Raw genomic sequence first — 15,655 nt, forward strand, 5'->3', positions numbered from 1 at the left:
AGCTGTCAGCTCGAGTCGAAGATGGGGAGCTTTGGAGATGACAGATGGGTGGAGACATATAGATCTTCAATTATGTAACACCTAGTAGAGAAGATACTCAGCTCCTCTGAATGCAGATTTAAAACAACAAAGATGAAGGTTCCTTTCATGTGAGAATAGAAAAAAAAAAAAAACATGGCTCTGATATCACCTCAGGGAGATTCACAGTCTGAGGCTGAGTTTCAGTGTGTTCCCCTGTGTGTGCGCTCCAATGCTGCACAATACTGCCATATCAAGAGTATTAATAATAGTCTTTTTTGATAAATGCATTGGAGTGTAGCTGAATGACTAGATCGGTCTGAAATTAATAATTCTTCATTATTATAATTATGTTACGTGATCAGTTTTGCTAAGATCTCGTGTTATCAGAATTCACAACCGCCAATCATTGTATCTGAACCATTTGAGGCAAGTGACCATTGTTATTCAAGGGAATAGGTGGCCACAGTATGGAAGCTTCCTTCAGTGTCTGTGTGGATGTGACACTGTCTCTATACAACTTGATATTTCCCCAGCCACCCCACCCAAATATTAAACTTATGATCCCTGGTCTACATTTGCTCCAACAATGTTTAAGACTAAACAAAAAAAAAAACAAAAAAACAAAAGCTCTGGTCATCGATACAGTCAAACCACGTCATTTTTTCCCAGAAGAAAATGTCCAGAAAGAATGCAGTACTGATATCTCCAGTGTCAGCGTTCAGATTTTTAAACATTTAGTTATGAAAAGCATGGTGGAGCGGTAAAGAGAAAAACACAAAGGTCTTGAAGGGAGCGACAGACACGCATCACCTCCTCCCTGAGCAGGAGCCGAGATATTAACTCCTCACTCCCACCTCCACCGCAGGCCCTGCAGACATAAGACCGAACCAAAGGTGAGAAGATTCCGCATCTCTATCTTTCTGCCCACCCAACTCACAAAATGTTTACATTAACGCAATACAAAAGTTTCACGTCGCCTCTCCGCGACGCCAAACTGCTATGGTGTTGTCAAGCCTCCTGCAGTAGCTCCACCGCAGCTCCTAACCACATAAATGAGGAGTGAATCCCCAAATTAGATGAGCTCTGGATCCGCAGGACAGACTGCCACATTCGCCACGGGAATTACAAAGCAGGTGCATCACAGTTCAAAATTATTCAGGGAAAATACCAATATTCATTGGCTTTCGCAGGTCGGGTCATTTATTCCAGAGAGGAGAAAGAACTTTGTCTCATTCCGAATCGATGACAGCCTCCCCCAACCCCACCAGCAGTCTGAACGCATGATACCCCCCTAGACCTCCTGGCCAGAGGAGTGGGGACCAGACGTTTGGTCCGTTGAGGAAGTAGCTTGTTAATTTTTCATCAGTATCCTGCCAGGGGTCCTCTTTCAAGGCTGGATGCCTGTTACAGATATGTCATTTGGGGACTCATCAGTCAGAGCCCAGCCGGCCTACGTCACCACCCCCTTCCTGAATGGGTGCAGTGGGGGTGGCAACTTGGAAAGAGGGGCCAGCTCTGGCTCCGTCGATCCTCCCCACCCCCAACAGAAACAATTTACGGTGCGTGTCAGGTCTGGGTAAATTAGCGGACTGTGGCTACAATGGAAATCTTGTTTTCCCACAGAACTGTCTACTGTTTGCCAGGTTCCTTGCATCAATCTTACAGGGGAGACGCACATGGGGGAGGGACGCAGCAGCTATTCTTAGAGTGCAGGTGATGAATATGCATCAGGATATCAGTGTCTGACCCAGCCCGTTCTCTTAGCCTGGTCCGTGGTCTGGCGGGTGCGTTTACAGCATGACGGTGTGTGTGTGTGTGTGTGTGTGTGTGTGTATGTGTGTGTGTGTGTGTGTGTGTGACAGAGAGAGAGAGAGCCAGCTCCACTGCCACTGCCCCATCAGACAGCCACTAATGCTAAGACTCTGGTACCGTCTAGCACTGCCTGTAGAATCCATCCTGTCCCCAAAGGAGCTAAAGGAGTCCATGTAGAAACGACTAAGATGGTCATAAAGATGGCTGACATCACAGCCCCGTGTCGCACGGGCAGTAAGACCAGGCCCAAGCCACACGTTGGTTGCTCGTTTCTTCCACCATTCCCCATTGAAGTGATGTGTTTCAGCTCCTGGGATAGGAGTAATGAAACAGAGGGGATGGCGTAGATGTCGGTGGCAGGTCTGTAAGCCATGGATACCCTGAAGCGGGATTGAGGCCTAAACACGCGAGCGGTCAGAACCACACCCCCCCCCCCACCAACAGCCAGCACCACAGTCCCCCAACACCTGCATTGCTGTAATCATTGGAGGGGTTTTGTACACCAAACATTATGGAATAAGCCACTCTCACCTTGTAAAGGCTCACCAACCCAGGTCTGTTTAAAACTGTACAGTTAGACACAGCAGTATCGTCATCAGAAAAAAACAAAAGAGATAATATTTATTAGTACATGGAACGACGACGAGTCCAGTCCATAATGCAGGAGCACGGACCTACGGACCTACCCAGTGAGGGTCACAGGAGGCAAAGATTCATCAGCGAGCGCACTGCGCACTGCGATCCCCAAAACACCCGCTCCCTCCTGGAGATGAGCCCGCGAACCCGTGTCAAAATGCCACCCGGCTGGTTGGGCACACAGAACCTGTCTATAGCAGGTGGGGGGCAGAGATACCCCCCTCGAAGGGAACACCCCAGCTCTGTCATCCCATGGGACCTGGTTCCACTCAAGTGGGCCGTGGGGCTTCAGCAGACCTTGATCCATCCTAAGAAGCAGCCAAAGGTTCTGCACACAAAGTGGGCTGCCAACTCTCATGCATCTGGTGTGACTCTCATGCATCTGGTGTGACTCTCATGCATCTGGTGTGACTCTCACGGATCTGGTGTGACTCTCACGGATCTGGTGTGACTCTCACGCTCACACAAGACATCTTACAAAACTAAATTATTCCATTGTAAATCAAATAAATAAGAAAATTATTATTAAATAATAATAATAAATAAAATTAGCTACATCAAAAGCATTTCGGTAGTTTGCAAACCCTATAGTATGGACTATTTAAAAGGTTGTGAAACTGTTACATATATGTAAATTTTGTGTGCATGCGTGTGCAGACGTGTCTCGATTTGAAAATCCCACTCCAGCCAGCTGACGAAAGTTGGCAAGCCTGTTTGGCTCAGATTACAGAGCAGAATTTTTATATACATGGCCCTTGTAATAAGTCTTGGCATAAAAAAAACTCTCCACAAGAATGCACCCACACACATAAAACGACTATGATTGAGCGACAACACGATTTAAGAAATATGTGAGCATTACATGGCGTGAGGCTGGACGTTTCCGTTACGTTTGGGCTTCGCTTCAGTGCCTCATGATAAACTCCTGAATTCACAGGCGTTTAGGGATTTCAAACCCATGACCTGAAGGGCACCCTTTCAGACACAAACCCAGAGCATACTTCATTCAGATGTGGGATCCCCGAATACTCCAGCTCTTCCACTTGGACTCTGAACGAGCCAAACGATTCTTGGCACAGAGGTGAACTGAATATTCATTAAGGGCATTTGTGAAAATGTCATGGCATTTACACCAATTTAATACCACTCCATCCAGGGACAATTACCCCAAATAAATAAATAAATGAATACATTTTAAATCCCAAAAAGTGTCTGCTCGGGGCTGGCCCTCTGCCAGATCTAGCTGAGAATTACATTTTTTTAAAGTAAAAATACTGCAGGAAATGCTTTGAGAGAATCTCCAAGGGGGAGGGGGGGTGCAGTATGCCTCTTTATATTAAAATAAATTATGACAGGCATTGAGAGGCCAAGTCTCTCTGACTGGTTTGGTGGGAGTCCTTCACTAAGGGGGGGGGGGGGGGGGGGTTCACTGCCAGATGAACATCGCACACCCTCTAGGCACAAAGCCCCAGAACCCAGTGTTACTGCTTTGGATCGGGACCGATGGAGACCACCTTACCGGAGCACGATAAGTACGTGCTGTTTGCACCATTCACTGTCACCCCTCAGGCTGAACGAGGGTCTTAAAATGGCCGCCGCTTGATCTAAAAACAGAGCACTGGCTGAATATTAGGAAAGCAGACGTATTGAGAAAAGGATTGCGCTTGTCCAAAGGGTTTGGGGGGAAATCCAACAGGAACATGCAGGAATTCAGACCAGTTCCTACAGATCCAAAGGAAATACTATTATCCCCATTAAGCCGCCTTTTTTTAAAGACGACAGCTTACAGCAGAGACATGGATCCCAAGTTCAGAGACTGAAGAGTGCCTTCCGACTAGCAGAAAGTGACCTTCTGAAACCGCATTCCTGCATCACATTCCCCCCCTCCCAGTCCCACCCAGTTTCTCAAAGGGCAGGATGAAGGATGGAAAAACAGGAAAGGGGGCCCACCAACACACAGCTGTGAATCACACCCTTACTCTGAACATGACACTCTTCCCCAGCATATAAACAGCTACGCAAATATTTTAATGACATGAATTAACAACAACAGTCATATAAGCTACAGTACAAAGAAATATTTTAATCCTCACAGATTTTTTTTCCATGTCTGCTGTACAAGTCTGACACAAACATGCCTCCCCAGACTGCTGGGGCGATGCTGTCAGACAGGCCCAGTAGATCCGAGACCCAGCCACATGCCTCAATCTGCAGGCCCACCAGGGCAGGCAGTAGATCTGTGCAATTAATCGAATTTAAATCACGATTATAATTATGGCTTCCCACGATTATGATAAAAAATGATAATCGAGAAAAATCATCTTTGTTTGTATCTCGTAATGAAATGATGCCCTACTTCATCTTGCCCAATAAAATCCAGATCGGCGCACTAATTATTCAGTGGTGCGCTTTGCCTCTCCCTAGACGCTGTTAGTGAATTCCTTACAGCACAGCAACAAAAACGCGTTCACGGTCGAAATGGCAGGGCCGGTACCTTTGGTCAACAAAAGACGGTATTTGTCAGTTATTTGGAAATATTTTGGTTTCAATGAATTGGACCATGAACAGCAGCAAATAATGTGCAGAATATGTTTCAGAGCTTTGTCTACACCACAAGTCAACAAGATCAATTTATTTAACCACTTAAACCTTAATCATAAAGTCATCTATCATCAAACAATACGTGAACAAAAAACTCAGTAGTGTGAGGCAAGCTGATCAACTCGTACTGCAATACAGTCATCCGTTAAGGACACCCGCTATAATGCAACCGCGCATCCGTCAGGTTCTCAAAAACACCGAGATATAAAGGATGGCATCACATATTATTTAGCAAAAGAGAGGGTCTTCAGCACAGCTGGGAATATTGTCTCCTGCCATCGTGCATCACTGAAGCCGGATAATGTAAACAGACTAGTTTTTCTCGCTAAAAATCTTTAAGTTGCACTTTTTTGCATCAGTGGACTAAGCATTTGACTCTAATATGTATAGTTGGGGTAAAAAAAATCAAGTTTAGTGTTTTTGATCCTCAGAAAACAGTTCATCCCGGTATAATTTGTCTGTTCATTTAAAAATATATATTTGTACAAGTTCAGCATATGTTATCTTATTAAAATTTTATTTTGGTTTCAATTCAATTTCAGTGTAAGTATATAAGTTTCAATATTATGATTCAATAAATACAATGTTCCTGCAATCAAGAGTAATTGTGGTAAATACCCAAGGTAAATAAATAATCATGATCTTAATATTGGTAAAAAATAATTGTGATTATGATTTTTGCCATAATCGAGCAGTTCTAGCCGGCAATCTACAGGCAGGCAGCTTAGTGAAAAGCTATTAATTTACTCTGTGTCCCCCAATGTGGGGGGGGGGGGGCTGTCCAGAGGGGCCAGGGGGATTTTTTAATTATTTTTTTTTGGGGGGGGGGGGGCAGTATGGTGGGGACTATGAATGTTGTCACCTCCAACTTTGTTGTGGGGGGGGGGGGCAAAGGGAGATCACAGAAGGGTCAGTCAGTGTGGAAGACCCCGCAGGCATCACACTGACCCCAACAGCAGGGATAAAATCTATTTCATTTGTCTTTAGTGGTCTTCTGGATTTTATGAAATATCCTCGGTAGGCCCTCTGCACAGCGCCCCCTGGGAACGCAACATCCCACAACAGGGCCCCAAGTCTGGAGGAGAGGGGCCACGTGGGAGTGGGCCGTCGCCCCAGGCCCAGCCGTGAATAAGGCGACAAGCATCACCGGGCAGGAAAGCTGAAAGACGGAGCGGCGCGGACTTGGTCCGACGGGGTGGTCGCACGCCCCCTGGGACGGGGCTGCTCCGGCTCAGCGGACAGAGAAATTGCCTCCCATTCAGTTCAGGAAGAAAGCAGAGCTCAGTGCTGAGCCCGTTAGCATTCCATGCTAATTCCAAAGCAGCCACCCGGGCCACAGGATGGTGTTTTACCGCGCTTCTCATCACCACATCTGGGCAGGTGTGCTTCTCTGCGAAGCCCCCCCCCCCCACACACAGAGCTATAAAGCTGCAGCCAGATGTTTGATCCCTCAGCATGGGATTAAGCTGCCACAGTAAAACAGTCTGTACGTGTTCAGGGATGCTGACCCTCATATGGGCTCCATATGAGCCGTGTGCCAGGTGCCCCCAGGACCGGCGAGAGCCCCCGATCACGCTGAAATCCACACCGCTCCTGACACAGGCCTCGGGAAGGCGACTGCACGGGCGGTGGGGGGCAGGATGAGCCCAGAAAATGGGGCTGAACCGGCAGGAGTGTGATGTGTCAGTAAAAAGTATGTCTGACCGTTGCTGGAAATATTAAAAACCATCGGAGGGAGCGAGTTCACACAATGAGTTATATCACAGATTACGGTTTCATTTTCCTTACCCAGGTTTTAAGACGTGTATATATGTATGGATGTTTCACCAGGTAATCTGTCTGTCTGGGATAATTACCAGGCACTGTGCCGTTAAGAGAAATTATTACCGGCAGGATTCCTGTCCCGAAACATGAGGCCCTAAGGTGTCACTAAAGGCAGAGAGAGAGCAGAGAGACCCACTACAATACTCACACACACACACACACACACACACACACACACACACACACACAGGCAAGGTATCTATGTCTTTTTGGGGACCGTCAATTAATTGCCACAGGCATAACCCTAATCCTAGCTAAAACAACCCTAACCCCTACCCAGCCCTAACCTTAACCATAAGTAACCAAACAAAATAGGAAAATTTTTAGTTTTTTGATTGCAGTCACAGATTTTTATAAAATTGAGTTTCCCCTTTTGGGGACCGAGAAAATGTCCCGACAATATCATATATACATGACCACATGCACACACGCACGCTTAGGCATCTAGTGTAAATATATTTGGGGGATATTTATATCATTATAAACTACATTACTGAAAAACCAACACACAGTGAAACACAACAAATGTAAACAAGGTAGCCGGTCTTCCTCCAAGCATGCTGATCGTTAAAAAGGCTGTACTTCAGATAATTAAAATGAGAAAACAGACAAACCAGCCCAAATCCCAGTTCTGATGACCTGCATCATCCTCATGTATGATCTACACCCATGTGAGCATTTTTCTGAAGCGGCTCTAATTAGTCCTCTTCCTGGACCTCCCAATCCTCAAATAAACAAACATGTTTTGTTTTGTTTTTTAAACCATCAGACACAGAGTCCTTATCTATAAAAGAGCACAGTCATCCTTAACTACCCTGCTATTTCCCTCAGCCACTGAGACATGCCCACCTACACCTACATATGGACACACCCACTCGGGGACACGGCCCACACAGAGACACACCCACTCGGGGACACGGCCCACACAGAGACACACCCACTCGCGGACACGGCCCACACAGAGACACACCCACTCGGGGACACGGCCCACACAGAGACACACCCACTCGCGGACACGGCCCACACAGGGACACACCCACTCGGGGACACGGCCCACACAGAGACACACCCACTCGCGGACACGGCCCACACAGAGACACACCCACTCGGGGACACGGCCCACACAGAGACACACCCACTCGCGGACACGGCCCACACAGAGACACACCCACTCGGGGACACGGCCCACACAGAGACACACCCACTCGCGGACACGGCCCACACAGAGACACACCCACTCGCGGACACGGCCCACACAGAGACACACCCACTCGCGGACACGGCCCACACAGAGACACACCCACTCGCGGACACGGCTCACACAGAGACACACCCACTCGCGGACACGGCCCACACAGAGACACACCCACTCGCGGACACGGCCCACTCACAGGCACGCCCACACAGAGACACGCCCACTCACAGACACGCCCACTCACAGACACGCACACACAGAGACACACCCACTCACAGACACGCACACACAGAGACACACCCACTCGCGGACACGGCCCACTCACAGGCACGCCCACACAGAGACACGCCCACTCACAGACACGCCCACTCACAGACACGCACACACAGAGACACACCCACTCACAGACACGCACACACAGAGACACACCCACTCGCGGACACGCACACACAGAGACACACCCACTCGCGGACACGGCCCACACAGAGACACACCCACTCGCGGACACGGCCCACACAGAGACACACCCACTCGGGGACACGGCCCACACAGAGACACACCCACTCGCGGACACGGCCCACACAGAGACACACCCACTCGGGGACACGGCCCACACAGAGACACACCCACTCGCGGACACGGCCCACACAGAGACACACCCACTCGCGGACACGGCCCACACAGAGACACGCCCACTCACAGACACGCACACACAGACACACCCACTCACAGACACGCACACACAGAGACACGCCCACTCACAGACACGCACACACAGAGACACACCCACTCACAGACACGCACACACAGAGACACGCCCACTCACAGACACGCACACACAGAGACACGCCCACTCACAGACACGCCCACACAGAGACACACCCACTAGAGGAAGGATCTGCAGTCCATTGTGGGCTGCTGTCTGTGACTGACTCCCTTAATGTATATTCCTAACCTGTAAACTGTTACATATTTAATAATATTTAAATGGATTTTAGTATAAGAGGAGTTAGCTTGGCTAGTGGAATGTTAAACTACATGAATAATAACATCAAAGTACCAAACAATATTGTATCTTGTAAGTCCTTCACATTGTGACAGCATAATTACACGCAAATATATATCACCCAGTATACAGTTACCCTGCAAAACACCACAACACCGGTAATTACAGAAACATGGTATCTTAGCACAGAAAGAAGTGAACATGCCGGATTGAGCCAGCTTCAGTGCCATTTATAAGGAACACATTTCGCCACGCTTTGGTGGTGTTTAAAGGGCCGTCTGAACAGCATCATAAAAGTTTTATTCATGCGACGCGTGTAAAACCTTCAGAGAGACGTTCGCATAGAGAGTGAACAAGCAGAATGAATCCTGAGGCTCATTCTGTGGTAATGAGCCTCATTAGCAATGAGGACAGTCCAGGCACTGAAATTACTTCACGCATACAAGGATGTGTGCTGTGCGTGTAAAGCACACCGCTGGCTAAAGATGGAGCTTTGACGGATGCTTTCTAACACAGCAGGGTGTTTACGTCCTCCCCCTGTACAGCAGGCACAGCATGCCAGGGCCCCAACCTCACCAGGCAGCCTGAAGAACATCTAAACATGGGGGTCTTGCACCAGAGATCCTGGGATTAGTCCTGGCCGCTAGTCCTCCCGCTGCCCCCCGATTCCTCAGCCTTGCTCCGCATTCCAGTCTAACCCCCAAAAAGCCAGTCGCTCCTTCATGGACATGATGCACCCAGAACCCCCCTGAAACCCTAAAATCTGCAGAGATAGGGCTCTCACTGGCAGAACTCAGCAAATGACTGAAGCTTCACCGAGAGGCAGAATCCCACCAGCAGTCAGTAAAACCGGAATTCCAGGTTGTCTTGGCAACCCTGTCGGAGGAAGCCTTTGAAAATGCCTTGGATCCATGTGCAGGAACCCGCAAAACTTCACAGTCCAAGCCCTCGTGATCAGAAAAGTCCGTCTGCCGGACCAAGGTCTAATGTGTTTTCCAAACCGTTACCTGTCATTGGCCTGAAGAGCAGAACAGACACAACCCAGGAGGGGAAAAAGAGCTTCCCCATAATGCAGACAGTGTCCCCACCCCCCGAAATGGAGAGGATGGGATAGAGAGAGGAGTAGATAGGATGAGATGGAATAAAACAGTAAGAACAGGCCATCCAGTTCACAACACACAGAAAAGCAAAATGATCCCCAGTGTTACTGGTAAGGAGTCACATGCCTAAGGACTCAGACCAGCAATCCAGTGTTGCTTCCATGGCATGTCAGTTTTTAAAGGAGCTGTGCCTCAGCCCCATGAGAAGGAAACTTTAAGGGACTCTCTAAAAAGGAGAGAGCGCCCCCATGTGGAGGGAGGGAAATGACAGCCACCATGGGTAGGCCAGTCCCCATTACGCCCCCAGCTGCCAGCCCACACAGAGGACATTTGGCTAATAATGGCTCCCCCTCCCCCTCCCCGGACATTTTTTCGCACCTCCAAACTGACTATTAAACGAGCTTTTCATAAATTAACTCCAGAGATTTAATTAAAACCGACTTCGCCTTAACTGACTGAGGTTTAGCGATGACCTTGTTTTTTAATCACCGTGAGGGGACAAGCGAGGAGTGCGGCTGCCGTTTATGGGGCCCGTCTTAATGTTATCACTGCTTTTTTTAATCATCTAAATATATTTACCAGAGGAAAAGACACACTGACCCCCCTTTTATTCCAGAGAGAGTCTGCCTACCCACAGCCATTAAGAAAAACACTAACGAGGCTTCACTTTCCAGTCTTCCCGGTCCGCTAGAAGGTCTGAGAGGTAGTAGCACGCCAAACCAGGAGAAAGCAGGAAGGTACCAATGAAGGTATCCATTAAATGCAAAGGTGGAACAGTTTGCACCCCTAGCCCCCTGTCTGAAAGCCCCGCCCCCTAGCTGTTGGCTCTGGGTATCCCTGAGCAAGGTGTTCACCCTAACCCTGCTTCAGCTTGATGTTCAGCTGTAGAAGTGGGTCATAAACTGTCAGCCGCTTTGGATGGAGGTGTCAACTGTAACAAGGCAGAAGTAATTAAAACTCCTAGTCACGTAACTCATTTGTTGCGTGTCAGATTGCGCGAAATCACGATAGGAAGACTCGCAGGCAGGAAAAGACGGCGTACAACTAAGTCCAAGCCAGCCGGGGGCTCCGTCACGTAGGCACAGGAGCCACGCATCACAGCCGTGCCAGACGGATGGCAATCTAGCGGTTTGATGTTCAAGTTTCTTGATAATCATTACAAACAGTTTGGGGCCAGCCACACCTAAAACGACCGTGCAGCTGAGGATAACCCTCACACCACCGTGCGCACAAACACACCACAGTGCGCACAAACACACCACAGTGCGCACAAACACACCACAGTGCGCACAAACATAGAGAATCCGCGATCCCCCGGGAGCTACCAGTCTTGGGGATACAGAATCATCACTGCACCTAGACATGAGATAATGACAAATCTCACCCCCTCCCTAAAAAAAACACACTGCTTTCATCTGGAAGACGTTTTCTTTCAGTTTGGACAAATAAAACAAACTAGCACCAAAACCAACAAGGAGCTGCCCATCACTGCACAATGTTGACTGTGATTATGGAGGACATTAGGTGAATTATAAGGCTCTCTATAGAATAATCGCATGTCCATTTTTTTTTGCAAAGACAAACCTCAGACAAGTCTAGGTCCCACAGAGGTCTCAGATGGACCCATCTCAAGGTGATAAAATATTCATGAGGGTGCTAACAGCCTTTTAAAAGAGCCCAGAGTCACAGATACTAGCGGATTTCCAGCAGTTTCATGACTGCAAGAGAAAATGCTTGTTTCTGAACACAAGTCTCAGGTTTTCTCAGAAAAAAAAGACTTTAGAGAATCTCCACAAATTAATGTGTCAACAGGGGCAGCAAAACCTTGACCCCAAATATTACTGAAGGGAAATCCGGTCCCCTAAAGGTGGGTGCCAGGGGCCACATTTAAGCAGAATAAAAATGATCAAACCTTTAAGAAAACCAACCAACCAAACAGTACCTTAAACCCCCCCACTCAGGTAAGCTTGAGAGATCAGCTGCAGTCAATCAGATAATGGAAAGCTGACAGTGCTGATGGCTGTAAAAGATTGTTCAAAGTGCATTTGTTTTGAAAATAGATCGATTTTCCGTACATGATGCCTGACAGGCCCATATGTCTTTGGATTCCTCTCGCTTCAGCAAATCTAATTTAGATAATCACGCGGGACGTTGGCCCCTCACTCTGTCGCAACGTTTTTAACCCGCGTCCATCCATCTGGACCACTCAATTCCACAGAATAATTAAGCATATCCTAAAACGAGGGGAAGACGGATGGCCACTCAGGGGGGCACACTGGGGGCGGGGTCACACTGCAGCCCCCCTCAGCCTGTCTGCTGATTAACAGGGCTTTGGTTAGAGGAATCACCACACTGTTCCAAATAATGAAGCAAAGACCTGAGGACATGTAATCTGGAAAGTAGCATGGGCTGGGTTGACCCTACAATGGCTAAGAATAGGGGACTGCCCCTCCCAGACCCTCTAGCTCCCCCATCAAGATTATTGTTCAGGGGAGACCGAATCAGGGGAGATTACAGTATCACTTCGAAAAAATGACCCTGTTCAAATACTGCCCCAGTCTTCCCTATGTAATTCATATTGCACTTGTATGGTTAGCAAAATAACAAATAGCACATTACTATGGCTCCTGATAGGGCTGCATTTAAAGTAATAGCAAAGTGCTTTGCCCAGATTGTCACAAGGCAACAAGCTGCTCAAACAGCTGTGTGCCTTCTCTACACACTACACAGAAACCTGCAGCTCAGCATGAAAATACTCTCCTGTCACTGGATGATACTCCTGTCTGTAATATGTGCTAACCAGAAGGTCATCTTTGACTGTCCAATGGGGATCTTTCAGGGGCGGGCATTTTAAAGACAGCCCAGCCACCATCTCAGTACACCAGCCTATCAACCCCCCCCTCTACAGTTCGCCATCGTACTCATGCCCCTCCCCTGGTCGGCTTCCACTCACCTTATGCAGATGAGAAACACCCATAAAACTGACAGTGGAGGTTGGCATCCACTAGACCGGAGCCACGGCAACCGCTGCGCCGTTAAACCTGAAAGACCAGATCCCACACACTTCAATATTATACACATTTCATCTTTGAAGTACACGTTGTGCATTAAAAAGACTGTACTTCAACTCAAACCTGGTTTCAATTAGGTCAGAAGACTGGATCGACTGAATAAAACCTTTAGATGTTCAACGTCTGACATCTGCAGAGATCATTTAACTTCAGACACCCAAGCAGGTCAACAAACGGACACAAACTGACGTCCCATCGCACCAGTAGAAGGTTTAAAGCCTTGTATGTGTCTCTGTAGGCTGCAGAGCATTCATCCGCTCGGGCTCTGACAGTGAAATCAGCATTACGGCCCAGAAACCCACCTGCTGCGTGCTGCAGGCTTGTTAAAATTTCGGCCTTTCATCCTCTCGGGGAAGCCTTTTCCCTAGAGAACCTGGATTTTATGGTGAACAGGAGACCTGATCAGGGAGATGTGCTAACCTTGGGCCTGAGAGAGAGGAGACTGAAACCTTTTAAATCAGAGGAGTTTCTGCACAGGCAAATGCCAGGTCATCTACCTGGTGACCATGGTGACAGCGGAACACTCAGGACTGTAGGTCACCCTGGCTGAAGAATGAGCCAATGGGAGGCCTTACTTAGGGAGTGGTGTTACACTTCACACAAAAAAAACATAAAATGGTGGACAGGAGCAGGCAGGGGTCTAAGAAAACAGCACGGTATACAGGAGGAGTTACTGCAAAGTACTTTAATTAATTAGAGGCTTATGTAAATCAGGATAGAGTTGGACAGCTGTAGGACGTAAACATGACCCACAATGTTGAATCCGGCCTTCAAAAAAAATTAAAAAATAAAATTGCAGTTCCCCACTGAGGTTCACAGAGGAAAAACATTAAACATTAAAATTAGGTTTGAAATCCAGCATTTTAATCCCTCAAACAATGTAACAAAGGGAGCCGACGAGGGAAGAGAATGCTGATGGGAATCTGTGCTCAGAACGTTCTGGAAACATGGATCCAGCTGCTGCCTTTCCAGGATACAAAGCCATGCTCTTAGCTCGTGTCACAAAACATGTCGTCTCTTGCCTTTCAGTGCTCTCATAAAAATTCACATATAGATATATTTATAAATAACGATTCCATATCGATTTCAGATTTCAGGATGTTTGGAAGAGGCTTTGTAATGTTTGTGCACCTGTGAGACCAGAGGACACAGGAAAATGGAGTCCCAAAAAAGAATCAGCTTTGCTAAACAGAGGGTAGGGTTAGGCAGGAGGTTGGTTGTGGTGGTGGAGGTCAATATAGATCCTGTAATATTTATAAATTAGAGGGGTTATGAAGGGGGACACACAGGGATTCCGCCAAATTGAGCTACATCGCAAGGTGTCTCGGGAATGGACCAGTATGGTTTAGATTGGCGGCCTTTTGCCAAGTGGACTAGAACCTGGAACGTTAAGCCTGAGGGTCAAGACTCCTCTGCCGCACTATAGGCACCTCAGAGACCCAAGCAACATGGGGAGGATGTATAAACTCCACAAACACAGAGGACGAGTCGAACCCTCAACCCTGGAGCTGTGTGACACCCCACTGCTACCGCACTGCAGACAGAGCAACAGAATATATTTTTTCCCTTTCCCCCACCCACCCGCATAGATGGAGAGTAGCACAGTGAAAGGACAGCCTAAGGTAATCTATGAATGGACGGAGGGTCACTGTCACCCCCTGGGGGGAGGGGTGTGCCACTACAGTGTGCACCAATACTTGACAGCGGTTGTGTGGAGAACAGACACGGCAGGAAACGGCAGCACCGTGCTCTAAGCGGACTCGCTGTGCGAGGTCTGGCTGGGCTACTGATGAGCACAGCACACGCCACGACCCCCCACCTCTGCACCCCCGGCAGCTCAGCTATGAAAGTGGTGTCACAGCGTGAACCCAGAGTACAATGACTCTTTCAGGGTAAAACTACATGATGTGCCAAATTCCACCCCCCCCCCCCGCCCCCCGAAAAAGCAGGGCGACGTGAATACAAACACTGTGTCCTCAAATGAAGTGTCGGGAGTTTTTCAACTAAAGACACTGCACCCCCTCCCCCCTACCCGATATCCACTTAAACCATAACCCACAGCCTGCTGGGCTGGCCTCCTTCCAGTGGGAGGAGGGAAATAAAGTGTAGATCCCAAACACAGCAATAACACATGGGAAAATGAATTCTGGTATGCAGAATTACTGTGTAATAAAATAGCACAGTGTGATGCCGTTACGGTCCACGTAAATGCAACGCACAATCCGAGGTTTACAAAGTTGCAATGCGAGAGAGATGGACTCCTCGGGGGGGGGGGGTTGGCAGGCCTCAGAGGGACTCAAGGAGAACAGAATCACAGCCGGTAAGGTGACAAAGGGCACATCACACTCGCAATGGGCGACCAACATGCTAATGAACTGGTGCTAAACAG

General features: G+C 48.1%; 1 protein-coding gene across 3 annotated transcripts in view; it reads right to left on the minus strand.

Annotated features, from left to right (window-relative positions):
* Positions 1 to 15,655, minus strand: part of arvcfb (ARVCF delta catenin family member b) — a 113,638-nt gene that overhangs the window by 64,794 nt on the left and 33,189 nt on the right. Inside the window, exon 3 of one of the 3 annotated variants that reach the window (XM_072708983.1) lies at positions 13,149 to 13,236. The exons of the other annotated variants lie outside the window; for them this stretch is intronic. Within the exon in view, the coding sequence (XP_072565084.1) occupies positions 13,149 to 13,196 (48 nt within the window). The 5' untranslated portion in view covers positions 13,197 to 13,236. The remainder of the gene's footprint in view (positions 1 to 13,148; positions 13,237 to 15,655) is intronic. 3 annotated transcript variants of the gene reach the window in all.

The sequence above is a fragment of the Paramormyrops kingsleyae genome, chromosome 2 (genome assembly GCF_048594095.1).
Source record: "Paramormyrops kingsleyae isolate MSU_618 chromosome 2, PKINGS_0.4, whole genome shotgun sequence".
Taxonomy (NCBI): domain Eukaryota; kingdom Metazoa; phylum Chordata; class Actinopteri; order Osteoglossiformes; family Mormyridae; genus Paramormyrops; species Paramormyrops kingsleyae.